This window comes from Hirsutella rhossiliensis, assembly GCF_020360975.1.
Source record: "Hirsutella rhossiliensis strain HR02 chromosome Unknown scaffold00006, whole genome shotgun sequence".
Classification (NCBI taxonomy): domain Eukaryota; kingdom Fungi; phylum Ascomycota; class Sordariomycetes; order Hypocreales; family Ophiocordycipitaceae; genus Hirsutella; species Hirsutella rhossiliensis.
The window spans coordinates 3,641,224-3,668,581 of NW_025408672.1; the positions used below are offsets into that span (position 1 = coordinate 3,641,224).

A 27,358-nucleotide genomic window follows, 5' to 3' on the forward strand; every position below is an offset into this window, starting at 1 on the left:
AGACCATCAAGAAATGGATTATGCGGCAGTACGAAGGTCAGAAGGAGAAGGTCAAGCAGCGCATCCAGTCAGCAAAGTCAAAAATTCATATCAGCTGCGACCTATGGACTTCCCCCAACTCTTTGGCCATCTTAGGCGTAGTTGCTCATTACGTTGCAGAAGACAGTCAGTTGGAACACCATGTCTTGGCTTTGAAAGACATCGACAGTGAGCACGACGGATATCACCTGGCAAGGGCAATTTTGGAAGTGGTTGATGACTGGGGTTTGCTTCCAACCTTGGATATTTTGTGATGGACAATGCAGGCAATAACGATACAATGATGAGATCTCTTTCCTTGGTAAGTACGGCGCACTGTTTTTCTGACTGGCCCTAACATTTACAGGCCTTCTACGTCGATATGACATTCGATACGATCCCAAATCTCACCGACTCCGCTGCCAAGGTCACATTATCAACCTTGCCGCCAAAGCTTTCCTCTTCGTTACCGATAATGAGAAGCTCAAAGACGACGAACGTGATGGGCATAATGTGACACTAAAAGAGATCGAGGCGTGGCGGAAAAGGGTCCCCTTGGCAAGCTCCACAACTTCGTGGTTTTCGTCCAAAGTAGTGTTCAGCGTCGCCAAAAGTTTCTGGCCATCAGCCATAATCGCAAGCTTGCGCGAGATAATGACACGAGGTGGAGTTCGTGGTACACCATGCTACGAGCGGCCTTGCATCTTAGAGGCGCAGTCGAGGATATTTCAACAAATGGGTGGAAGGAGATTGTGCCGGAGACGAGCTCTCTCCGAGGAGTGGGTCATCCTCGAGAAGATCAAGTCTTTCTTGGAGAAGCTTAAAATGACGACAAAGGCCCTTGAGTCATCGTTTGCAACTCTTGACAATGTTCTCTTGGCTATGGACTTCGTATTGGCGCAATTCGAAGCAGGAAAAGAGGCACATATCGACGATCCGATTATGGCACCAATGTATAACTCGGGCTGGGCGAAGATGGATAAGTACTATTGTCTTACTGACGAATCGCCTGCCTACGTCGCTGCGATTGTGCTTCACCCTTCGCATAAATGGCACTACATACACGAAAACTGGAAGAAGGAGTGGGCTGACTCGTCAAAGAAGCTGATGGAGACACTGTGGGATGATTATAAACCTGTGGAGCCGCCTTCTCTATCTGAGGTTCCGTTGACGACCACGAACGAGTTCTTGAATTGGAGAAACAAGCACCTACAACCAGCACTTATCACAGACGAGTACGAGCGATATTGTAAGTCTGAACGGGTTTATGGGTTCACAAGCGCCCTCGCATGGTGGCTGGAGGAAACACAGCAAAAGAACTACCCATACCTGAGCAAAATGGCGGTGGATATACTGTCAATTCCCGCAATGTCTGCTGAGCCCGAAAGACTCTTCTCTGGGGCAAAAATAACCATCACAGACCGTCGAAATCGACTTGGGAGTGATGTAATTCAGGCATTGGAGTGCTTGAAGTCATGGTTTGGGATACAGGATTTTCAGGGTGACGATATTTCAGCAACGACGGTTGAATAATGAGGGTCACGTGGGATATACGGGATATATTGTTTTACTGGCAATATATTTGGTCACTGGCAATACAATACAATATGGACCAATGCCATATTGCGCAATACAATACGCACCTCTTGACAATACAATAATATTGCGAGGGGTCCATATTGCCAATATACGTATTGTTTATATTATTAGCAACACTGATCAGAAGAGGTTTTATGCTCGATTCTTTCTGACTGAGTAGAACGCCCTTCGGGCTGAATTATTTGGAGACCAGACCACATTCCGGGAATGCTGGTAAATGGTATGAATATACCCTCATTGTTTGTGTGTAATGCTAATCTGCGTTCAGGCGAGAATCCTCCTCCTAAACCCCCTGCTCCGGCGGAAGTTCCCACCGAGGGTCCTACCGAGGCTCCCACCGAACCTCCCACCCCCAAACCTCTTGCTTCCCAAGCCAATAAGTCTGCGATATCAACCCCTTGTCTAGGTACAATGGAGGCTTCGGAGGATTGAGGCTCTACGAGTGTGTATGTCACGCGCCTAAAGTGCTTGACCACGGTAGATGGCTGGTTGATTCCAACCACTGGCTGGAGTGACTTTTCCAGGGAAAAGCACGGGGCTGGGAGGCCTCTCGTGGTTATAAAAGTAGGGTTGCATAGCACCTGATGGAGCTCGTCAGAGATCAATGAATTGAATGATTGACCCCCGTTCCTCACTCTCTGTTTAGTTGTGTGTGCGCCTTACAGTGTAACCGTGCACAATGGCGATTCGAACGCGTTGTACCGACGCATTTTGAGGATTCGGCAGAGCTTTTGAAAGTGCTTATTTTCAGCGATTTGCCTAGGACATGCGGATCAGTATTTATGTAAGTTAATTTTTGTGGTATTCGGGATTATCAAGACACTTCTCAGAGGGCTATAAAACTATATACTACTTATTGGAGTTTTGAGGTATTTTGCAATCGCTTAGGTACACACAAATTCACTTCGTTTAGGGATCCCTTCAAACCATTCATGAATGGCCTGAATTGGCCCAAACCCAACTTGAATCGCGAAAATTGGAGCTTGAAGATTTTGAATCGAGATCCCAAAAATTCCATTCATTTGATTCATCCTTCATTCAAAATCTTCAAAAAATTCACCTTCGTATATCACCCCTAGCTCGCGTGAAGTGGACGATGGTCGTCTTCTCTGTTTCAAAAGTTGCACCGCTGCGCGCCTCCCACTCAAGTGCATCGTCGATGATCGCTTGAATCCCTTCTCGGTTCGCTTCCGCGGTAGGCCCGGTTACCCAGGCCGAGTAATCGTCCACGAACGCAATCGACCCGCTTTCCGCCTTGATCCTTCTCTGGACCAGGTCCGCGTTGAAGAAGAGGAACAAGATCGGTGACAGCGGTGACCCTTGAGGAAGGCCTGCCTGAGGCAGCTCCCGTTGTTCCGACGTGAACCCATTGACCACCAATGAGGCTGTTCGCCCGGAACAAAACGCATCTATCCATCTTATCAGTTCGGCTGGTATCCCTCTCGCCTTCATCCTCTCGAGCAGTCTTTCCTTGCAAACTGAGTCCGAAATACGAGCTGGATAGTGGAGCAACTGCCAAGCGAGCAAAACAGAACTGAAGGAGCCTCGATAGGCATGATTCTCTTAATACTGTTACTAATCAGTTATGACAGGATCGGTTATCTCATTCAAGAGTATTTTGCGCGTGCATCGACTGTGAGCAGAGCACGGCCATCATCATCTGCGGGCTCTACGACGTCACGACAGGTTACCCGTCCACGCCAGTGGCGGCCGTGTGCGGCGAGCTCGAAGGGCGGCCGGTCGGGGCGTTTGTGTCGCTGAACCTTGCCACTGCAAACCTTGCCACTTCAAACCCTGCTACTTTCCGCCTGAAGAGAGCGCCTCTCGACGCTTGGAGCACAAGCGGACGCTTCCTCTACGACCTAGAGCCGAATTCGGGCTCTGAGCATTGCTTTGAGCATTGAAGTTTCAAACGTACCATGCCTTTGGCTACCCCCGGAGTCGATGATCTGCCGCCGCGCCATCTTTGGTTGCTGCAGCACTGTAAATCTATAGTTCAGCGGCCCAATCGCATCAGAGGATTGTGGTAGAGACCGCTCGATTTAACTGTGTCTGATTGGCCACACGGATTGCTCTGACAGTGCGAGGCAGCCCGACATGACATACAGCAAGGAAGGATTACATGCTGGATGACAAGAGCCGCGGGCGAGGGGCGGGTGCTGTACGCAACAAACTTGCAAGGTGCTCGTGTTTCATGGGGAGGGCCTAACAGCCGGTGAGTCACAGGCATCATCCCATCGAAAGGGCTGCAGGCACACTGGGTCAGGGACGGACATCTTACGAATCTATCGAATCGAACGCCAAGACTTGGTGTTCGAATCGAACAGGGCCTCTTTAGATTCGCATCGAATCGAACATGGCACCAGCAGATTCGCATCGAATCGAATGCGTGAAAATTGTTGCCCCTTCGATTCGACCTCGAATCGAATGTGGTCCCAGTAGATTCGCATCGAATCGAACGCGTGAAATTTCTTGCCCGTTTGATTCGACTCGAATCGAACGCGTGTTCCGTAGATTCGATACCTATCGAATGCCAAGGTTCGATCGAATTCGTATCGAATTCGATCGAACGTAGGACTTAGCAGAGATTGGGGTGCCAAACGTGCGTTGCACCGACATGTCTTTGTCACCATCTCGAGGACTCCTACATCCCTCGACTTAAGAAGTGCCAAGGGGTGCAAAGACATCATGGCTGCAGCAGGTGAGACATCAAAAGCACGGTCAATGGCTGTCTTTACAAGCTGATTAAGTGTCACTTCGCCCCTTTAGCGACGCAAGAGCATCAATCCACTGATCCTCGTCGAGGCTAAGCAGCGGCAGTGAAGGCGTGTAGATCCCAGCTTTACTCCACGATCGAATGCATTGAGCCATCGCTACGATCTCCCTTCGCAGCCGGCTTCTCAATGGTGCCGTCATACGTCCTGCACTGCTAAACGTCCTCTCGCTTTCCGCGGACGTCGATGGAATCGTAAGCATGTCTACTGCCATCAGAGACAGTCGCGGATATCGGCTTCGGTTGATCTTCCACCAGTCGATCGGTCTGCTTCTGTAGTGGTGGCTGTTGACGACGTCCTCGGCACAATATCGAGCATATTCGTCATCGCCAGTCGCTCCCGCCGTAGACGGTTTCGTCTTTCGGTTGCTTTTGCGGGCACTTGATGCTCCGAACGAGCCGTGGTTGAATGGCGACCCAGCTACAGTCCTAGCAAGTCTCCGCTCAATGTAATCCATGGAGACCTCATCAGACGTAGCGAGGACCTCGTTATCAACGTCGCGCTCCCTATACTTCTCCCAGATCTCCAAGAGCTTTGCTTCGTATTCCAACCGCCAACTCTTCGTCTTCCGAGAGGGTACTCGAGACCACAGTTGATCGAGAAGGCGCCACTTTTTCGTAGGATTGAAGACAACAGCCCCGACATATGCAGCGCTAGTCAGACGGCTGTAATATTTATGCAGCTTCTTCCACCCGAGCTTGATATAGACCTTGAGCAACCTGCGGGTCCTGCTATCGAGCCCGTCATAGATGGCTACTTCGACGTCTTTCTTCTCCCTAGTCACTGGATCCTCAACCTCTTCGAAGATTGTGCCTTCGATAGCACTTTCGAGGTGGTCAAGCAAAATCTCAAAGACGGGGAAGTATTCATCGAAACTGCCACATGTGGACCTACCGCCGGGAATACCATTGCCCTGAAGTTGCTTGGTGGCAATCTCGAACGGCTTGAGAAGCTTGACAAGTACCTCGATAACTTTCCAGTCGTACACACTCAAGCGGTACTGCAGAACTGCCGGCTTCGTTCGGTCATAGAGGCCCTCCGTTTCCCACCGATTTTGAACGTCATTGAAGAAGGTATTGAGCGCCTGGCGGAGTCGAAGAGCCCGTTCCATCATACGCATGTCCGAGTTCCACCGGGTGGCATTGTTGAAGGCCCAGTGAAGTGTTGTTCCATGCCCGGATTCCTTGCGTTGAGACTGAAGAAACTGTTCGTACAGCTGTGTGTTTCGCAGCTGAAGACCGATGTGATGAAGCATTCCGGGCGCGCCGTTCTGACTGTACTCCTGAAGCTGGCAGCATTGATCTCGTCCGGAGCCGGGTGAGACGATATGGGGTCCTCTTCTGGGATGTCAACGGCAGTGTTTGCTCCTGGGTCTTCGTCCGTACCGTCCTTCATCTCTCCATTTAGGGCCTCGTCGATAGCTTGATCAACTTGCTCCTCGTCGTCATCTAGATCATCCCCATCGGCAGCAACAATTGCAGCAAAATTCTCCTGCTTCGAACCGTACAGCATTGCCCGCACACAGAGGTTGAGGATATGTGCAGCGCAGCGGATCCGTCGCTCTTCGGGTGAGAAGCCGTGCTCAAAGGCAAGGTCTTCCATGCAGGTGTCATTGTTGGCAGCATTGTCCAGCGTGAAGTAGCCGACCGTGTCCGGGTTGTTGACTTGCCAGAATGCCAGTGTATCGGCGACCTCATCGGCAAGCGAGGCACCGTTATGCTTACCCAGAGAGGTCGCAGCCCAAGGAGGATGCGGTGTTGAGCAAAGTTGTGATCAATGAACTGAGCATTGATGCCCAGAAATGCAGTGTAGGACTGAGATGTCCAGCCGTCGAAAGAGAAGTGAACCTGGGATCGAGCGGTGCGAAGTACTTCCGTTACGGGCCCGACGGCACCCCTGTATTCAGATTCGAGCATGCGAAGTAGCGTCTTCCCAGATGGGATATGAGTCGCATCAAGGAGCGGATTGCCGTAGAGAAGGAGCCGTTGGAACCTCTCTGTGTTGACGATATCAAATGGCAGATTATGGTATGTGATCCAGTCAAGTAGGAGCACCCGAAGCCCTTTGCTGTTGAATCTTCCCCGCAGCTTGCTGACAAGGAACTGGTCGTGCGGGTTGTTGAAGTCGGCACCAATGAAGTGTGTGATGGGCCGGCCGTCCAAAGATGAGGCTCGCACGCCTCCTGCAACGTCGTTTGGGGCCTGCCAAGTCAACACTCATGTTGCTGGCATATCTCCGAACGGCACACACTTACCAGAATTCCGTGGGCGTTACGAAGGTGCTTCTTGATAGCGGCTCCTGTCGAGCAGACGAAGCAGAAGTCTGACTTCTTCTTGAAGCCTCGAGCGAAGCAATCCGCGCAGATCCACTTCAGCCTGTTGCCCTGGCGCGAGGTTGACCGGTCCTCAGCACGATACCCGTATTGCTGCCACCACGCCCTCGTGTCCTGGCCGCCAGTATATCGCTCGAATCCAGGCCATTTCGCCCACTCTTGGCGGCCCCAGAGAGTCAATCTACTTGAATAAAGTCGGCAGCAGTACCGCGAGAACGAGGTGATGGAGTCGTCGGCAACGAGGTTCCTTGGGATGATGCGGGTGGTAAAGACGAGTACCCCACATGCTCAATCAAACCTGACCGATTCGACGGGGATGGGCTTGACAGTGGTTCGGATGACATCACAACGTTGATCCGATCATGCAAATTGAGCGAGCGCGCCGACAGATGAAGGTAGAAGTCATCGAGGCTTCGCCGGCGCTCAACTCATGCCCCATCATGGCAGCGAAGCTCGGCGAAGCAGGCATAAACGCGTCCAACGCGTGTCCCGGGAAGGGGAAAAGAAAGTAGAGAAAACCCATCACCGCAATCTCCGTTGCATTGGCTAAAGTGGTTTGGACGAATCAAAGGAGTTTCCGTCACCCATGCAAAAAACGACGATGGACCGTCGCTGCCGCCAAGATGGTCCCGGCCTCCGGCGTTGATGCTTGACTGCCGAGGCGTCAGGCACGGCATCTCCGCCCCTGCTTGCAGCCAATCAAATCGGAGGCGCGATGAGACCCGGCAACCTTGTTGGAATATCCCCTGTTCATCAGGGTTTCCAATGCCCCCATTGGCTTGTGTCGTAATAATGCACAGATCATCGTGGCGTGTGACGAGTCGTTTCATTTGGCTGCCCTTTCTCGTGCCATCCTCGTCTCATCGCTGAATCGGCCTCGAACTCCTTTGAGGTCGACAGAGCTTTGAATGGAGCTGGCGGAGTGTTTTGAAGTCACTTGTACATCGGCTTAGAGGCTGTTTTGGTTTGGGCAGGAGTTACAGTGACAATGGCGATGAATATTTGGAAATTTTTGGAAGGACCTGTAGGACACGGTTAAAGTTGTACAAATGCGATTCGAAGGTCAAAATATCATTCTAGCTGTGGTACTGTGATTGAGATGCTGGTATGCAAGTTCTGCGGAGAGTTTCTCTAAATGGGCCAGTTTCTTGTTTCCCAGGCGTCGAAACACGGAGAGGATGGGCAAACGTATAATAAACTCCGATCGATGGAACCGGGTGACTGGGTAGACCTACCCTATACCTTGGTGAGATAGTCGAATTTCTTAGCTCTGGCGCCATGGTATCAATCCCACCTATGACTGAGATTTCGTTCCAACATATCGCACGTATACAACGTCGCCATGGGAACTTATGGTGACCCTGCACTTTAGAGTTTCGTCATGATTTTATAGATTTTATAGAACAGCCATCAATGAGTTTCCGTAGAGCATGTTTGCTGGAGTTGCAAGATACTAATTCTGTCACGTAGTTGTGTGGGGTTTAGCTGTACATACTAACATGTCTTAGCGCCTTAACCTAGTTTGGTCGATAAAGAGGTCAAATCACGCTTGGTCGCGTCAGGCACCAACAGGGGCCGACTAACGCGTCTAAGAAGACGCGCGTAAAGGCTCTCCGCGGTGATTTTCGCGAACCGCATCACTCATTCGATCGATTCGATCGAATTCGGTCGAACGCCTGGGTGCCGTTCGATTCGATGGGCACTAAAATGCACCTCAGTTCGATTCGTCTGTCGAACGAAAAACGCCACGTTCGATTCGATGCTGTCGAACGTCGAACGAGGCACTCCGCGTTCGATTCGATGCGAATCGAACGGGGCCGTGGCAGATTCGACATCGAATCGAACGCCAAGAAATTCGATTCGATATTCGTAAGACTTGGCATCGAATGAATCTATCGATTCGATTCCCGTTCGTAAGATGTCCATCCCTGCACTGGGTGACGAGGGGAGGCGTCGTTGCTAAGTGTGGAAGCCATCTCAAGGACGTGGTGTGAACTGTGAAGCGGGAGCGACCGGTGCAGTTCTTGAGGGAAGGGATGGACTTCCGAGTTCTTTGCACCATACTTTGCGGAGACCGAAGAGCACATGGACGATGCGCGTTTTTTTGGCACCCATAACAGGCCGGCCGGTCAAAACCCCGGCTTGGAAACCACCCGTATACCGTACTGTAGCAGCCATCTCATAAGCGGAAGTGCGTTCTGGCTGCGGTGCCAAGTTTTGCAAAACGAGGGCTTGAAGAATCGAAAACACACCCGGCTGCCGTGTGGCGACTTGCAGAGGAATGATGTCTGTTTGCTACTGCGTGTGGCAACCATCCCAAGAATGCGGTGCGAAGCAGGAACGCGTTCCGGCTGCCGGTGCAGTGCCGTAGGAGAAAGACTTCCAAGTCCTTACCACGTGTGGCAGCCATCTCGAGAGAAGGTGGTGGCACCCCGGAAGAACAGTTAATATATCGAGTTATCTATCGGTCCGCATTTCGGCAACTTGCTGTAGAAGCATGTTGCAATCAGTGACAGGCAATATTAGCCATTCTAGCAGCAGCCGCTATTGGGATGTGCATCTCACTTTTGGCTGGGTGGTTCATGCGACAGAGCAGATGCGGCTGAGCTACGATTCTGCATGCGTTGCACTTATGACTGATAAGCCTTTTCGCGCCGCAGCTCGGGAAAGCGGTACAGAGCATGAACTGGCGGTGCATGTGTTGATGGCTGCTTGACACGAGCGACTGGCTACAGTACAGCTAAACGTGGCTATAGACGTGGCAATAGACGTTTATGCATATGTTCCTAGATGTAGCGTTGCTGGAGGGCGTCTTGTGAAGGGCGCGGTTTGGCTATGCAAGTTTCTGGCTCCTGCTCGTTGTCTCGCAGACGACTCCGAGACCTCGCATCTCTCACCTTCCCTTTCTCCTCTTCTTCCTTCCAGCTATACTGGTACCTAAAATAACTTCGACACTATCCTGGCCGCAACGCGCTAACCCAGCTCCGCCTACGCCTACCTTCGACTCTTTTGCCAATCACTTGCTTTTATCCGTGCTGAAAAAGGACTGATGAAGATGATTTCATTTGTAAATGGCTCACTTAGCGATTCCGCGAACAATTCCAGGGAGATGAGGTTAGCGGCTTGCAGCCGTTGTCGCCGCCACTGCCGTACAGTATGTGACTCTCAGCAAGCTGAGAGCGCGGGCGGAAGGATAAGGGCAGGCACAATTGAGTCCAAACGATGATGCATGTTTTCTATCTATCTGTGCGACATTGAGGGGGTATTTATACGAATAGATACCAATCTTGGACCCGTGGAGGGCCTGAATCAGGGCCAATTCCCGTGTATCCTGATTAGGGCAATGTTCCTCTACTGTATCGATACCTGACTCAAGTCCCTGTGTCTGACCTGCCTCTTTCACCGGAGTTTATACGTGTGCGGATTAGACCGTCAGTCTGCTCCCTCTGACAGTGACTCATATAGACTTATGGAGCCGAATATAACTACCAAAATCCCATCCTGGCTCGGAGGAATAAAACTCGGGCTACTTATGTGGACACAATTAGCCGGCTGGCAGATACAGTACTGTACTCAAAGTGAATTATCTACACAAATAACCATATTCCACTCGGCCAACTCCGAAGAGGCCCCTTGCTTGTTCCACGATCTCGCGGCTAACGATTTTGCAACCCCGGCTGAAATTGAAAATCGTCCCATCGTCACGTCGCATCCGCGTGTCTTCGACTTCATTTCTGTCCCCAGCTTTTATCCTCACAATAACACATGCAGCCGATGCCAGTGCCTTGCGGTAAGTGGCTAGTAATGAGTTGCTTCGAAGATAAATCCCATGGGCAGGCTTGGGGCCAGATAGCTTTGCGGCTGCGCTTTATGACCTTAACCCCTTAATGCGCCCCCCTCCCCCCACAGGTTCCGTATGCTTTTCATCGCGACTAGAGGATATTAGTATAATAGGAATCCGAATCATGACAGTTTCTGCTTACGCGTGATCTGTATGCACCACATGATGCCGATGCCGCGGAACCCTTCTTTGGGATGCTCTCGAATACTGGCAAGTCTTCCCCCCTGCAACGCACCGCTCACATGGTTGGGTCCTGCTACATCTGGATTTTCTTGCCCTGCAGGCCTGGCAAGCCCGGTCGGCTCTTCGGATGATGTTGGATGTCTGTGAGAAGAACAAGCAGCCCGGCTGTGGTCGTTCATCCTGCCCTGCCACCTGTTGCACAGAGAGCTGGTCGTCACTGTTGCTGTCGACGTGCACAGTTGTGGGCTTCCCTAGCATGGCGCCCATGCCTATGGACCGGACTGTCGCACCCTTGGGACTAGTATCGCCATGGCTGTCGGCGCGGGGAGCGTTGATCACAGGTATTGACTGCGAGGTGACGGCTCTGACGGTCAAGCCCATGGTGGGCAACATCTGAGGCGCGTTCACTGCACGGCTATCCGCTTGCGCCACTCCCGACAAGGGGGACTGTGTACTGGGAAAGTGACGAATCACGACTGACTCTTCACCGATCTTGCCATAATCTGTCGCCCTGCTCTCATACGGTGGGCTCGGCTCGTACACCACACTAGGGAACGGACTTGGCTCCTCAACATCAGCCATGCTTTGGAAGCCCCGGTGTGTCCCATGCGATGCAATGCAAACCTTTGAATGGGATTTCAGGTCGTTTTCATCAACGTATGACAGTGAGCAGCCCGCCACCAGACATACATAGTATCGATCGCGGTCGGAATGTGGTTGCTCCATGTTAGATGGCGCTACTGCATATGTGAATGCCGACCTCTGCTGGACTTGTGCCGCGCCGGATGCGAAGGCTTCTCGCTGCTTCCCGTGCAAGGCATGAACTCTGCTCAGTTCACTGCCTTTACACTGGTCCGGCAAGTTGCAGTTATATTCAGGGGCGGTGGCGAGGAGTGCTTCCGCGTATGTTGCCAAGTCAAAGACTCGCTCATCCTCTGTACGAGGGCTAGCTTCATCCGCCATCGGTGAAATTCGGCGCAGAAGACGGCTAATATGCCGTAGTTCGGATACTCAAGCTCGGTGGAGGGCTTGGCGTGGGTGCCATGGAAATACGCAGCCAGGGCCGAGGAAAGTTTTGGACTTTATAGTGCTCGACCTTCCACCACAAGGCTGAAGCCTGAGGCGACTAGAGTATTATCAGTATACTAGAGCCAAAACGCACCTTGAGGAGGAATCAGGCCGAGATGGGTATGCCAAATCATGTTTGATGGAAACAGGCAGACATACCATGCGCGCGCCCCATGCCGAATGCTACTCGACCTGAATTGATTGCTAGCTGCGGAACCTTGTAAGCTTTTCACGGGATAATGCATGAAAGACTATGGCTCCTGAAGTAGCTCTTCCCTCTGGACCAGGCAGCTGGACCTCTCAAGGCAGCAGCGGAACCAACAGGCAATGGTCGGAGTCTTACGTTCGCGTAACCACTGAGACTGCGGGTTGCAAGACAGATCTGGGCCCTGTACGCTTGAATGCCTCGCCATATCATGTTCGCTTACGCGCACTCGGCTGACGTTCGCTACGATAACGGATTTGCAGTTTCTGATCAACTACAGGCTTGTGGAGCCAATGACTACCACCTTGATCTCTGGGCTTCTATGAAATACAGTCATAGAACAGGTGACAGCTTTGAAGGGGATGTTTGTATTTACAGGCAATTCCCAGCATCAACATGTACATTTCTGCTGTCACCGCTGGACGAGCAATGCTCCTAATAGTGTGGCCAGTGCGTTTGGACCCCTCAAACTGCTCATTCAGTGCGTGTGACTTGGCCGCACTACACTACCAGTGTGCCTGAGATGTTCAAACTGAACTATTAGTCTGTTCGTCACGGCCAAACTGAACTACAGTGCAAACTGTGGTCTACACTATTAGTGTGAACATATAGTCTGACATTTGGCATTGCACCCGTCGCACCTGCAAGGTTGCCTTCAAGTTTTCCAGCGCCCTCACCGAATTGCCTGCCTTACCTGCAGCTTTCCTCGCCCTTTCCTGAATCAGAGGCTCAGACCCGGTACCGGTGGCTTCCGGATCGATATAGCGACACTGGAATCCATAATTAGACAATCTTCATCTGACGAAACAGAAATCTTACCTCGGATGGGAGTATCAGAGCGCTCCGGTCCCAGGATCGTAGGCATTCCAAGAGATTTAAAGTTTCAATGTTCATAGATCCTCGCTGGTCGGTTACCGAAAGTTTGGCTTTGGAGAAGAGCCGCTCTGTCTCAGTAGACATAGGCGCAATCGATAGAAGGTCAATGGCCATCAAAGATAAGTTAGGAACCGTCGCCGCTGCGCTGACTCTAACCACCATTTCAACGGATCCGATACCATCACCACAGGCTCGCGGCAATACACTTCGTACTCGTCGTCATCCATGTTGAAAATCGTAGCCTTTTGCTCTTTCATCCACATTTTGTACCCATTTGGTCGTCTTGCACTTGGCTCTTGTGCGGAAGCTGGTCGAAGAACAGGGCAGGGAGTGGTAGATTTGTATGCCTCCTCCAGAGCTCCCTGCCCGAGCTTTAGCTCTCTCAATCCATTCATTCTTGTCGTCCCAAGTCTTCTCCATATATGCCCACTTGAGGGAAGGATTTAATACCGTCGCTGCTGAATAGACTGGCGAATCTTCCGTCAATTCGTAGTAGTCGGCTAATTTTGCCCATGTCGTCTCCATCATTGTAGCCAAGTGGGGGATGGTAGTGGCCTCCTTGGCCGCTTCAATGTGATGCAAGAGATAGTCCATGGTTGGCAGAACGTCAGAGATGGAATTGCCGGTGCCTTCGTTGGCCATTGTAGCGTCGTGAAAGGTTCGAGAAATTTGTGAATTTCAGCCAGAGTAACCCAGTCAGAGGAAGTCAGAGCATCGTCTTGCAGGGCAGGCTCTTGAGCACAAAATATGGTGATGCCTTGACGGACTTTTGTTCTAAGGGCCCACTCAACCATGCTATGCCACGAATTCCAACGAGTGTCATTGTCGCGCCGTAGCCGTAGACCGTCAGTGAGACCAGTGAATGTCTGAAGTCGCTGGGAGTCCAGGTGATGTAGACCACGATATTATGCAATTTGCCTATCGCCCTCGCTTTCTCCATTGCTTAACTTCGTCGTCGGACGGTCCGTGGTAGGAATCTGCTGTGGGTGGTCGCTTTCCTATGAGGAACTCCATCACGGCCAGGTTAATGATGTGGCCGAAACAGCGAAGTCGGTGAGGAAGAGGATCGTAGAAAACTTCGAACTCGTGCTCCAAGTCGTCGGAGACTTTGTCGATCATGGTATTCATGTTGGTGGCATTATCCATCATAAAGTATCCAACTTTTGTCGCTATTCCATATTCTCGTATGAACTCCATGATGGCTTCTGCCATGTTCTCGCCGCTGTGCTGTCCTTCCAATTCTTTTATCCTCACCACCAGGGACTGCAGACCATGATCTTCGGTAACGAATTGAACTGTAAACCCTATTACGCCCAAACAATTCGGCGATGTCCAATTGTCTGGAACAATGTGGATTGACGAGAGCATTCTGCAGAGCTCGCTTTACAAACTCCTTTTTGTTGTCGTAGCCCCATTGTAAGTCATTTTTAACCGTGTCGCCGGACCTCGGTGTCACAAGTAACTGGAAAGATGCCATGCATGTGAGGGTTATTTTGAGTCAAATTGGCCTTGACCACTGCCCAAGTCAAGGGGACAAAGGTCCCAGTTATATACACAAGAATGGTGCCCTGTAGGTTGGGACGCCTCCTCGGCTGGGGCGGAATATCGCTTGACACTCGGGAGGAGATCATCGGCGGCCGGACGGATATACCGGATAAAGTCGCGAAAGGCCGGCTGCTCAACATGAGCAAATGAGAGGCTGCAGGCTACTGTATAACGGCAGTACAGTTCGCGGAGAGTCGCTTGGTCTAGGGCATCTACCTCTGCGGTCGCCTTGCGTTTCTTGGTGGAGACCAAAGTTCCATTGGCCAGGAATGCGGTGATGTCTCCGAGGCGACTTTGCGTCACTTCCCGCCTGGTCTCCTGCCGCCCAGAAATAATGATATTGTGCTCCTTTCGCAAATGATTGACGATGGCGGACGACCCACCACAGTAATTGTATTTCTTCGCTCTTTTCTTGTCGAAGCAGGGCTGGCAATGCCACCATTTCGTTCCATTGGAATCAACCCAAGCTGCCGGAATACTCCTACCTTCTTCTCTTCGACAATACTGCCAAATAGGAGACGTCTTTCGGCGGTAGACGCTAAGGACAGGCGAAGAGGATGGTGCCGGTGACGGGAAGCCGCTGTCCCACTAATAAGGTCAGAATCATCTATATAGGTGCCAGCCTCGGAGTGATCCACGATGGAGGACATGATCCTCTAGGGAATGCACTAGACCATAAGAGTGGCGATCATGGGAATCTGGCGGAGAGCAGGATTGGTGGGATAAACCGGATTGTTTGTGGCAGCTCCGGTCAGATCATTCTGTGGTGGACAACTTCCTCTTTTTGACCACCCTAGGAAGTCCTAGTGATTTGGTTTGGACCACAGAATCCAATTAATTTGAGTTTGCCGGCCAATGATCGGTCATATCCCTTTTAGCGTCGGCGCACGACGAAACTTTACATCGTCGCGAATTGTTCCGTACGTGCTCGCTTCGCGCTCGTCTCGCGCTCATCTCGTGCCAGCCAAGCGACACGCCCCAGTGTTCCTAACGTCGGCATCCAATTTGCGTACGCAACGGCGGTGGAGATCCTCAGTTGAGCCTCGACGAGAAGAGCATCAGAAGGCTTGCGGTGCATCGACCTATGAAGCTAATGATTGGTGTAGCTGGGGCCGTAGAAGTGTGGCCGAGGCTCAATCTGCGCTTTGGACTGTAACCCGACTGACAAACTTGAACAAATTGGCAGGGCAACATCCGGTATAATGGGTTTTCTCGACCAGAAACGATAACTTAGCAACATGTTTTGATAGCATAATAAAGTCAATAACAGGCGGAAGCTCTTAGCAAAGCTTGTGTTTAGACGCTTACCAGTATGCTTAATTACAACGGAAAGAAGCGAATGTATTGGCATCTCAACTGCTTCGCATAAATATTGACGAGCCAGCCTGCCTCCTACCCTAGAGATGACAGATAGGTTAGAGGCTACCTGGCACCCCGCCTTTGTACGGTGACATAACGGGTATATCATAACTCCCCGACCGGGGTTCCGCCACTTGGATAATACGCACTTCGTCTTACAGGTTATACATGTTTTCGTTGGAAATCAATCCGAAACCCTATTTCAAGGTAGTAAAATCCGGGTTGCTGGTAATCATGGGGCGCACTAATAGTGCAACTATTAGTCTGGACCCTTGCACTGAACTACCCGTTCAGTTTGGGCAAGCTACACTGAACCACCAGTGTGGTGTGAGAAACGCACACTACACTAATAGTGCGGCACTAATAGTGTAAACCACAGTGTGCACTAATAGTCCTCTTAATGGTCCACACTATTAGGAGCGCTGTGGACGAGCATGGGAATCAACCGTCGGAGGTGCTTCCTGGAGGATCGTAATGTGGTATCGTCGAGTCTGAATATGTATATGTCGGTAGAGAGCGTTGCAAATGAATTGCCGAACGGTCGCCCATAAACATAGCCTGTGTTGTGGCCATGGGTTGGCCGGGACTGTCCAGCATCGACGGAGACGGATGCTCACAATGAACGCTGCCTTGTCGCGTGGTGCTCGCATGACTTAACGGGGCTATCAGTGGGTGTTTGGATTGAACCTCCAAGCCCATGACTGCGGTAGCCATGGCCATGTGATGTTGATAGCCGTAGGATGACGTCGTAAGCTGCGACGACTCCAAGATGGACGACCTTGTCGTCGACCCGCTGGCAGTGGAGGGATCCCGACATGACTGTCTCGGCAAAGAGAGGGAGAAGTCTTGATCTAGAATGGCTAGTCGACGCGGCACCAGGAGCTGTTCCAGCGACTGGACGGCGGCCCCAGGGTCGCCGGCGCGAAAAGGATGGTCTTGGTCGGCATCAAGTGGCACGAAAGTGCCCGACTGCAAGAAATGGGCAACATGGCCGTCACTAAAGCCATGCTTATTGAGAAGCTCCCGTAGCTGCTTGTTCTCCTCGGCTACTGTCCTCGCGGCCATCTGGATCTCGGTCGAAGCCTCGATGCCCTGGAGCTCGTATACCCTGAGTCGCTGTTCGAGCTCCTGGACATACTCTCTCCGTCGGGCGCGCGATCTCCTTTGGTTGTCTCGAATTCGGACTAAGCTGTTCTTCTGCTAGAGCAGAGAAGAGAGACGGAGTTTCGTGTTAGAAATGGCCATTCCTGTCGATGGCATCACCTGGGTTTATGCAGCGAGCGAGATAATCCTGACCAGGAAAACCAAGGGTTGACCATTGTGGCAATTGCCACGCGCCTGGAAGTCGCGCTGACGGGAGACAGGCTTCGACAAGGAGCGCCAAAGAGCCTACGAAATGCTGGATGGACATTTGGGAGGACTGGCCGCGGGGGCTCTGGTCACTTGTATTGACGTGCTCAGCGACAACCTACCGTCGGGCGTAGAGAGCCGCCTCCAGGGATCCACCTCGACAGCTTGCCTTTGGCCTTGCAGGGAGTACTGGGTGGCCTTTCGGTGGCAGGAATTTTAGATAGTCTAGCTCAGCACGTCCTGTGCCCCGTCTCGGGGACCTGAGCGGCCTGAAGGCCGCTGGACAAAAAATACACACACACACACATGTCAAGTTCTCAACGTGTTACCCAGCCTCAAAGCACTGGCTGGTGTTATACTCAGGGAAGGGATGCCTGGCTTTTGAAACAAATTTTGGGATCATCTCGTCACGGAACAGGCTGTTTGGATAGTTGCTTCTGTAGGGCTCGTGACATCGAAAGAGCTACCATCAGAGGACGACCACTTCGGAGTTCAAATCGTCTCAATTTCAGTCGAATTCTGCGAATAGTTGCTCGCTGCAGGAAGCTATTTTCGCGATGTCAATATGTGAGCGGACGTCAAGAACGAGAGTCTTAATATGCTTGTGTTGGGTCATACAATCTGGAGGCATTTCGTTCTTGGCTTTACCGGACGATTCGAAGTGTGTCGGTGAAAGTGGAAGAAGTGGGGGAAAATTCCCCGCGACCAGCGGCGGGGGGGTCGCTACTCTACCCATCGTCCAAAGGCCAGCCAGCCGCTGTCGAATCGAGTTGACAAAGTGCCGGATACCTAGAGAACCGAGCGCTGTGCCACAGGTAAATGCTCGTGCTTTCAAGTTCCAATACGAGAAAATGCACACATGCGTTTTCGCCCCCATATACAGTATCGGTCACCATCCGAGCCCTTCCGCACAGAAGCCAAGTCGGCGGATTATGGCCGAGACAGCAAACCAACAGAACTTATCGCAAGACCGCCGAGTATATCCCTTAGTTGGGAAGCAAACGGCAGTGGTGAAGTGCACCCCCTATGCAGCTCCCAGGGTGTGCCAGCCGCTACACCAACGGCCCCAGCAGACCTGTGGAGATTTCCCTTACCCAGGAAGCCACGGGGGGACTAAAGACGTGATTGCGACCGTGTTCGACCGTCCGACCTCCGTGCTGCGATATGCCAGTCCACATTATTTGTTTCGGGAGCTTCGGGTAGTTTGGTGCTGTCTGAATTCATTAAAAGAGAGAATTACACTGTGCAGTTCCGCTGGTTGGGCTAGGTCCTCACACCTCAAGAATCAAGGCTGACCAACTGCAGGGCATACCCACCTTGGTTCCCGCCCCCCCCCACAAACCTATCGGATATTCGGACCAGATTGCCGCTGGCAGGTGCAGCACATTTGAACGCTGGAGCCTGAAAGATGTGGACAAGCGCGAAGTGTTTGCTTGCAACAGTACATCAATACCATGCTACTGTACCATGTGGCCATTCTCTCCAGAGACCAAACCGCAATAAATAAGGGATTTTCCGATGATCTGCCGGATCTGGTGATCTGCCGGATTGCGGCGACTTCGCACGCTCAACATCAATCGACAATAGCTCAACAACAACGGTGCCAATTGACGTATCCTTTGATTTGCTGAATCATAAGAAGCAGTGAAAGTCTGGCATATATTTAGAACTTTTATCTAGGGGGCAATGCGCTGCGGTGCTGACATCAAACCAAGCAACGGCCAAAATAGGATGCCGACAGATTGTGTAAGTCATTTCAGCCAACACAGCAAAAACAGAACATTATTGGCTTTCATCGTAGGCTTTAATCATGTGGGATTCTCCCCATTCTATCCATAGTGCAGAGTGCAGAACTTGGCTCAGGATACTGCCAAAAATGGGGGTTGGAAGGGCGAGCTGGATAACTCCATTCTACGCACCCGTAATGAGCCAGATTGAACGTGATTCGACGGTACAAGCATCTTCTGAAAAGAACCTATCTATGCATCTGAATGTAAGGTTTATTTTTAGCTTGAAATTCAGTGCGCGAGGCTCCGCTTTCACACCTGACAAGGAAAGACGTGCACGAAAATTGAGAAATTCGACACCCTACCCTAAAACACGTATAACATGGATGAAATGGGCTTTCTATTCCTTATGAGCATTTGAACGAACAGGTATTCCTCTTATTATAAGAAAACAAGGCAAAATTGCTCGGCGTATTAAAAAATGGCAACCCATCCTCCATTACGTTCAAGATGTGCGTCAGTCAAGAGATGGCATCGCTGCCCCCATTTCTCATCCACCAAGACAAGCCAGCACAAACTCTGGACTTTTGGTTCGTGAAACGTGAATCAAGTCGTCAATAAATATTTTTAACACGTCAAAAACGAGGTGGACGAATCACAATATTGGAAATGAGCAGCTCACCGGTACGTTCGACCGGTTTACCAGGGCGAAAGCTCGAAACGGTTGTGCTTATCGCCTTTTGGTTCCCGATGGCCACTTAACCATTTTAGTATCGAATTTATGGAGTGGTGTGACCGGCACCGAGTGATCGTTGTGGTGTTTCCCCCTCAATCCATTCATCGGCTGCAACCCTTGATGTATCGTTATTCAGCCTCTCTCAACAGCGTATACGCATGATCTTATCCAGTACACAGACAAATCAAAAGGTTCATTGGATTGCTGAAATCGAAGATCTAGACTGTGTTTTGGAACGCATTTCAGGAAGTAGTCGAGAAGTCCTCTGTTGATGCTGGCCGCAACAGCCGAAGGCTGAGCAGCACCCTCGGGAGCCCTCAATATGAGTTTTAAGTGCTTGATATGAGAGTTAAAGTATGCAGGAACAAGTAGTCACAAGAACCAGCGCAGGCAGACCGGTAAGGCTTCAAAAGATGATCTCTTCTGCTGTACAGATTCTAGTGCAGACGAGGTGTTTAGCTCTAAAAATGTGGCTCAAGCTCGCCAAAAAATGACAGTGAAAGGACTCCAAAAGAAAGAGGAGGCTCTGAAGAAGGAGGTCCGAAAGCTTCAGCGACAGCAGAAGGCAGCGGAGCAAAAGCTCTCGCTCTAGAGAAGAGGAAGCAATGAGAGGCGGAAATTGGGAGAAAACGACGGATGACGGAGGCCGTGAAGCAAAAAAGGAGATAAATTGGCATTATTAACAAGAGCTGAAGATTTTGAAAGTGGAAAAGCCACAGAAAATGCAGAATGAGCGACGGGTGGCTTCTGAGGGTCGCGAGAGGAGTCAGGATGTTCACGCTGCAAAATTGTCACTCTTCCGTTCACACCAGAGCGGGCCATAGCATTGCAGGTACCAAACAGACTATATAATAACGCAAATAACAAGGCAATGATAACTTCAAACGACATATCCTGTCCTCAAAGGCCCTCTTTAGCTGTTGATAGTGATCGGAGGCAATGGGTGCATTTCGGGGACTTGCGCGATCGGAGAGTAACAGAAGACGACCTCAATGGCTGGATGACTTCAAAAAGATTGAGTGGCATCTTTGAGCATTATTAACTGCTCTTATAAGATTTTAGAACAATTCAAATAGTATTCGTGAAGTTATTCTCAGTTCTTTGCTGGAATGCAATGAGCCCAAAATCCGGCGAATCGCCAGATCCGGCAGATCACCGGAAAATCCCTTAAAGTCCCACAAGTCACCACGATTCGAGTATGAGGAGAGACTGGCCGATGTCAACACCCGCATTGATGAGGCTTGGGAACGTCTGTTTTCAGGTCAAAGCCCGATCGATCGTTCCGAGCTCCAGAGCAAGATTCTGAATTATGGCCGTGAGTTGGAGAGGATTGAAAGTGAACATAAAGAGGGCCTCGAGGGTGCAGAGGCTTCTTACCAGTGTCGTATCGATGCTGTTTGGAAAGACTCGTGCAAAGGGCTTATCGCAGTATTGGAATCTATGCTGCTTCCAAATACACCGCAAGAAGCAGAAGACAGGGAGCTCCAGCAAACACTTCCGAATGGGTCAACTAGAGATCAGCCGAAAGGCTCTCAACCGGCAGCACCCGTCGAATCAGTTGGGCGTCGTGGGCCTCCTGGGGGGCCTTGCACGGAGACCACTGACACCTGCGGCAAAAGCAACAGGGTAAGTTGCCCATGCCCGACCGAAAAGGACTATATTGACGAATCAAGCCTAAACGAAGGCTCGATAGGATGATTCAGCCGCAGTGGAAGAGGCGACGAATCACTGAGAGCCAAGAGCGGCATAGTGACGATTCACTGAACGAGAATGACGGGCAGTTGCAGGATGATATAGCCAGATATCTCACCCTGGCGAAGTCTACCTTGCTTTCAAATCCGACGCCTGGTCGCCAGTACTTCTCTTGCCCACAGACAATTTGCACGATGTTGGCCTTCCAATTACAATCGAGGCATTGGGTCTGACGAAAAACGTCCCGCACTGTTATGAGTACGACCGGGAAGAAAAGCTTTCGATGGCGAAAGGAGTACGAGGGTGGCGGACGTCTTTTCGCAGAGCGGCAATACCCCATCATATTTTTGATGGCTTGGATTTTCCGGAGAAGCTCAGTCGGCTGGGTCGCTGCCAGAGACCTCCGAAGCTTCGACTTAATGGATGCCAATATTGACAAGCGCATCAAACACGTCGGGCGGGTTCGCCAGTTTGTCAATGAGCGGGAAAAGTCACGAGCAAAGGATAAGGATGATGCATCTGCCTCTCAACGAGCAAGGTCTGTTGATGGTGAGTCCCTGGTCTTGATGAGAAAACCCCAATTCTAACACACTATTCCCAGGTGACGATACTAGGAGCTTAGGGGCTTTCCGTTTGACGCCCAAAACCAGCTGCGGAGATCAATCTCAGTCGGGTGAAATCGGATTATGCGCGGCCAAAAGGACCCGAAGGTCTCAATCGACGGGGAATGCTCAACTGACGATTCGGAACCAAGACTTGGGTGCGATCCCAATCGAGAAACAGCGAGCTGCCCCAAATCCGAGCAGGATCGCGATGGCGACCGCCCCAAGGAGGACTTCGGTCTTGCACCTCATTCGAAGGCTCCCATATCAACTATGGGTTCGACCTCAGGATCTGACGATGGTACTCCATGCAGCGAAGGGATTGCGAGGTCACGCCTGCAGGATCATCTTGCTTCTGATACTACGATTATAGTGCGCGATGAGCGGCCACCAAACACTGCCCAAGACGGACCTGAGCAAATTTTGTTGGACCACGGTACGTCGGTGTCGCACTGGGAAAAACAAGGAGACTCTGACTAGATACTAGACGAAGCTAGAACTGCGACGCCTCAACACCATTCGAAGGCGACGGCCGATGCGCAGAATTCGTCACGCTTCTACGAAATCCTGGATGTTGAGCCTAACAGCGAGCGAGAAGCTCAACCCAATGGGCCGGACGTGGGATGCCAACTTGAGGGTGTTGGCGCGAATGATTGTCTGCCTCATACTCAGACTGCTACTGCACCTACATCCACGTCAGATTTGGATGATTGTGAACATGAGAAACAAGCTCTTCAACCCGAAAACATGGATAAACTTCGCAGTGACGGGCTGCGATTGGCTACTGCGACGCGGACGTCTCAAGGTTTCCTTCAACTAGCGACAAATCGGGAAGGACTGGCATTACGCGCACACCCACAAACGTTGAGACCCACGATTTTCAGGTACCAGCAAGCTAAGTTTGGGACCCAGACACGGGACAATGGCGACGAACAGTCTGGAGACGTAAATCAGTGTTTGCGGCTGCGAGACAACGCGGCTCTGCGGCGCCATGAAGACTCGCTGGCATTCCTGGACGGACCTGACTCTAGTGAGTACACAGTCAGCCTCGTCAGATCTCAAATCATTGATATGGGGCGACTGACACGTACACCGCTATATATGTTATGGCAGTGACGCAGCAACCTAACTATTCGATGACGTCCAGATTTAATGGATGGCCCCAACTTCTCCCACAGAATCTTCTTACGGAATTGACTCAAGTCTCAGGGGTGGAAGATCCTGGCCCACATGTATTCATGGATCGTTACAAAATGTATTGTTGCCCCTTGAGTTGTGATAATAAGTGGCGATATTTGGCCTGGTTTACGAAGCATTTGCTGCGTCATCACTCCGAAATACAGTAGATGCTGTCTAGCTGTTTTTTTTTACTGCACATTGCTAAACTTCCATTGATTGAAATAGGCCACATCAGCCATGCTAGCAGCGGTGCTGTTGTGATGTGCATCTCACTTTTGGCTGGGCGGTCCATGCGACAAAGTTCTCTGCGGACTACTATGCCCTGCTCTACCAGCTGCAGATTGTCTTGGATGATAATAAGTCCGCCTTACGACGAAGAGATATAGCCGCCAAGTGTAAGTGAGAAGATAAGAGAAGAGAAAGAGGTGGAAGATGTGGGGTGCTTGGCGACTGATAGTAGACGTCAACCCCAAGAACCGGTATTAAGGCAAGTTCGCCCTGCCGCCTGGAAGTGGGAAGTTGTTGGAGTGATGCTGTACAATAAGTAAGTCCTGTCGATACTTCTCACCTTGGGAGCATTTCGGCGTTTTCGTATGGGATGGAGACGCTAACGATCTGACCTGCCCGCCAGGGCGGCCATGATTATCTCACGGAGGATGAGCCGAGCAAGCATGAAGATCGGGGACTGAAGAACTCTTGATTCTATATATAAGTGATAGTGAGAAGTTGGCTTCTTATACTTGTGACGTTGGGTTGAGTGGCGATATCGCCACTCAGGCAGCCTAGATGACGATGTCATCTAAAAGGTTCGAATCCATCACTAATATGGCAGTACGAACAGCCACGACCTAAAATATGGGCCAGCTGTGCGAATATGGAAATCAGATTGTTGGAGGCTGATACATCCTGTGTGACTATGTTCGTTATCTGGTTAAACGGAGACAATGAGGAAGGCTATCCCATCGAAGTCTTCAATGAACGCGGCTGTAGGGTTCAGTCGACTTACGTTTCAGCAAGTAAGAAGCGCTATGCCGTTACGTGTGCTTCGTCTCCTACATAGAACAACGACCTTGGTGCCCGAGCCTGTCCGAATCTCACGTTAATGCTAAACAGTGGCGCAAATGCCGAGGCCTCCAGCCCCGACACCAGTTGGAGAAATCGTTCCGTGGTATCAGACAATAAATGGCGAGCGACCCGACGATGAGTCGATGACCCGGCATACTGTACCAGTACCGCCCATAGGTTCTCGCACCTCGTGATGATCCGAGGGCTGAGTCCCCATGTGTTCTTGCCGCGCGGTGATCAAGACGACAGACGGGATGCAACGGTGCGAGAAGTGGATTTTGGCTGCGACAAGACAGCAGCAGGATCGCAGCTTGTCTCGCAACACCTTCTCAAAAAGCCGCCCCACTGCAGCCGGTACGGGATCTTTACACCATCTTCTACAGATAATGATTGCCGGACCTACAGAGTTCTTGTCCTCACGTATTGCAACGTCGGGGCGGCGGGTAAAACCGTCTTGGGTCCCTTACAGTGCCGTTTTACAAGCCGTCAAACCACACCTAAACAGGCACCAAATGTCTTGAAGTTCCGGCAAGTCGCTGCGCAACAGCCGGAAGGCCTCCTCCCGACCATCTTTTTGGAGTAGTGGTGTCGTTACGGTACAGTGAGGCTCAGGTGCAGAGCACCGAGTTTTAGTGCCCACTAAACTCGGAATTAAATCCTACGCTGTTGCAGGGCCTTATGTAATTGTCAACTGCGTGAGTTTTGCAAGAAAATTGGCCAAACCGAAATGCCATTCTGTCGGGATGGATGCCACACTTGACGAGGGCATGAGCGTATCATTGGTAAGTCAACACACTGCAGCCAAGACCTGCTACAGGCGATGAACGCCACTCGTAGCGAAGCTCCAGAACACAATGCTCAGAATTTCTTTACGTATTACTTCGTGAATTCGGAAGGAGGTCAATTTGTGAGTACCTACCAGCCCGCGGCATTCCATGTTGTGATGTCCAGCCAAGAGTGGTCTACGCGACGGCATCCATAAAAAAAATTAGCCAAAGTTAGCTGTTGATCTACACTTCTTGGTACGACATACGACCCATCCAGTGATGAGACGAATGAAGTGCCTAAGCCCGAATATATTTGAGAACAGGGGCGAGATTAAGCACAAAAGACATAACTTGCAGCTCATCTAGATTGAACATGTAGATCTTCACGTACGAAGCGACCGTGGTTAAATGGAAAATAGTATTTCTTCCGCTGGATTTGCGCAACTTCGTCAAAAGGAGTCGCAGCGGGCAACTACTCGAGTCGCCCCAATGAAGACAGCGCACATTCAAATACCCGACAGTGTCTTGCGACTGGCTCATGCTAGACGTCGAGTTTTTGTCATGTATGAGACCGATAAGAGAATTCGGTCTAGTAAAGACGACAGAAGGAAGCAAGCAAGAGCTCGAATGTCTCGAAGGGAGAGTCACCCACAAAGCGGGAGCTTCGCAGCCGAGGTCGAAAAAGCAGAAGCCACACTTCGGCTAACATCTTGGTTCCTCTCCGCTCTAGCGAGCCGGGAAAACGCATGTTCAGTGGTGGCACAAGAAAGCGACAGAAGCAGGCACGAGGCTGAAGAGGCAATTTCCAAGTGTAAACAAGAAACGATAGAAGCAATACGAACCTTTGTGTAGGATTTTCCGAACATGATGCTTAACTCTTAGTCTACCCGGTATGCCTCTGTTTTGCATACTTGATACGGAGGAGTCGAAAACAGCAGGTATACCTCCCCACTTGCGCTAAGGGATTTTCCGATGATCTGCCGGATCTGGTGATCTGCCGGATTGCGGCGACTTCGCACGCTCAACATCAATCGACAATAGCTCAACAACAACGGTGCCAATTGACGTATCCTTTGATTTCCTGAATCATCAGAAGCAGTGAAAGTCTGGCATATATTTAGAACTTTTATCTAGGGGCAATGCGCTGCGGTGCTGACATCAAACCAAGCAACGGCCAAAATAGGATGCCGACAGATTGTGTAAGTCATTTCAGCCAATACAGCAAAAACAGAACATTATTGGCTTTCATCGTAGGCTTTAATCATGTGGGATTCTCCCATTCTATCCATAGTGCAGAACTTGGCTCAGGATACTGCAAAAATGGGGTTGGAAGGGCGAGCTGGATAACTTCATTCTACGCACCCGTAATGAGCCAGATTGAACGTGATTCGACGGTACAAGCATCTTCTGAAAAGAACCTATCTATGCATCTGAATGTAAGGTTTATTTTTAGCTTGAAATTCAGTGCGCGAGGCTCCGCTTTCACACCTGACAAGGAAAGACGTGCACGAAAATTGAGAAATTCGACACCCTACCCTAAAACACGTATAACATGGATGAAATGGGCTTTCTATTCCTTATGAGCATTTGAACGAACAGGGTATTCTCTTATTATAAGAAAACAAGGCAAAATTGCTCGGCGTATTAAAAATGGCAACCCATCCTCCCTTACGTTCAAGATGTGCGTCAGTCAAGAGATGGCATCGCTGCCCCATTTCTCATCCACCAAGACAAGCCAGCACAAACTCTGGACTTTTGGTTCGTGAAACGTGAATCAAGTCGTCAATAAATATTTTTAACACGTCAAAAACGAGGTGGACGAATCACAATATTGGAAATGAGCAGCTCACCGGTACGTTCGACCGGTTTACCAGGGTGAAAGCTCGAAACGGTTGTGCTTATCGCCTTTTGGTTCCCGATGGCCACTTAACCATTTTAGTATCGAATTTATGGAGTGGTGTGACCGGCACCGAGTGATCGTTGTGGTGTTTCCCCCTCAATCCATTCATCGGCTGCAACCCTTGATGTATCGTTATTCAGCCTCTCTCAACAGCGTATACGCATGATCTTATCCAGTACACAGACAAATCAAAAGGTTCATTGGATTGCTGAAATCGAAGATCTAGACTGTGTTTTGGAACGCATTTCAGGAAGTAGTCGAGAAGACCTCTGTTGATGCTGGCCGCAACAGCCGAAGGCTGAGCAGCACCTCGGAGCCCTCAATATGAGTTTTAAGTGCTTGATATGAGAGTTAAAGTATGCAGAGAACAAGTAGTCACAAGAACCAGCGCAGGCAGACCGGTAAGGCTTCAAAGATGATCTCTTCTGCTGTACAGATTCTAGTGCAGACGAGGTGTTTAGCTCTAAAATTGTGGCTCAAGCTCGCCAAAAATGACAGTGAAAGGACTCCAAAGAAAGAGGAGGCTCTGAAGAAGGAGGC

General features: G+C 50.6%; 4 protein-coding genes across 4 annotated transcripts; 1 reads left to right on the forward strand and 3 right to left on the reverse strand.

Moving 5' to 3' along the window:
- Window positions 1–319: 319 nt before the first annotated feature.
- Window positions 320–1,397, forward strand: HRG_06694 (transposase-like protein; the record flags this gene model as incomplete). Its single annotated transcript, XM_044865165.1, has 3 exons — window positions 320–344; window positions 386–1,267; window positions 1,330–1,397. 3 exons carry the CDS (start codon window positions 320–322, stop codon window positions 1,395–1,397), a joined length of 975 nt encoding a protein of 324 aa, XP_044720105.1.
- Window positions 1,398–4,362: 2,965 nt separating this feature from the next.
- On the reverse strand, window positions 4,363–7,067 carry HRG_06695 (Ribonuclease H-like protein; the record flags this gene model as incomplete). Its single annotated transcript, XM_044865166.1, has 6 exons — window positions 4,363–5,088; window positions 5,149–5,607; window positions 5,667–6,110; window positions 6,263–6,592; window positions 6,646–6,881; window positions 6,932–7,067. 6 exons carry the CDS (start codon window positions 7,065–7,067, stop codon window positions 4,363–4,365), a joined length of 2,331 nt encoding a protein of 776 aa, XP_044720106.1.
- Window positions 7,068–13,115: 6,048 nt separating this feature from the next.
- HRG_06696 (uncharacterized protein) lies at window positions 13,116–13,538 on the reverse strand (the record flags this gene model as incomplete). The annotated part of the gene is made up of 1 exon (XM_044865167.1): window positions 13,116–13,538. The coding sequence occupies one exon, from the start codon at window positions 13,536–13,538 to the stop codon at window positions 13,116–13,118; it is 423 nt and encodes a 140-aa protein (XP_044720107.1).
- A 276-nt stretch (window positions 13,539–13,814) lies between these two features.
- HRG_06697 (Ribonuclease H-like protein) lies at window positions 13,815–14,264 on the reverse strand (the record flags this gene model as incomplete). Its single annotated transcript, XM_044865168.1, has 2 exons — window positions 13,815–14,098; window positions 14,168–14,264. The coding sequence occupies 2 exons, from the start codon at window positions 14,262–14,264 to the stop codon at window positions 13,815–13,817; spliced, it is 381 nt and encodes a 126-aa protein (XP_044720108.1).
- Between the last annotated feature and the right edge of the window lie 13,094 nt (window positions 14,265–27,358).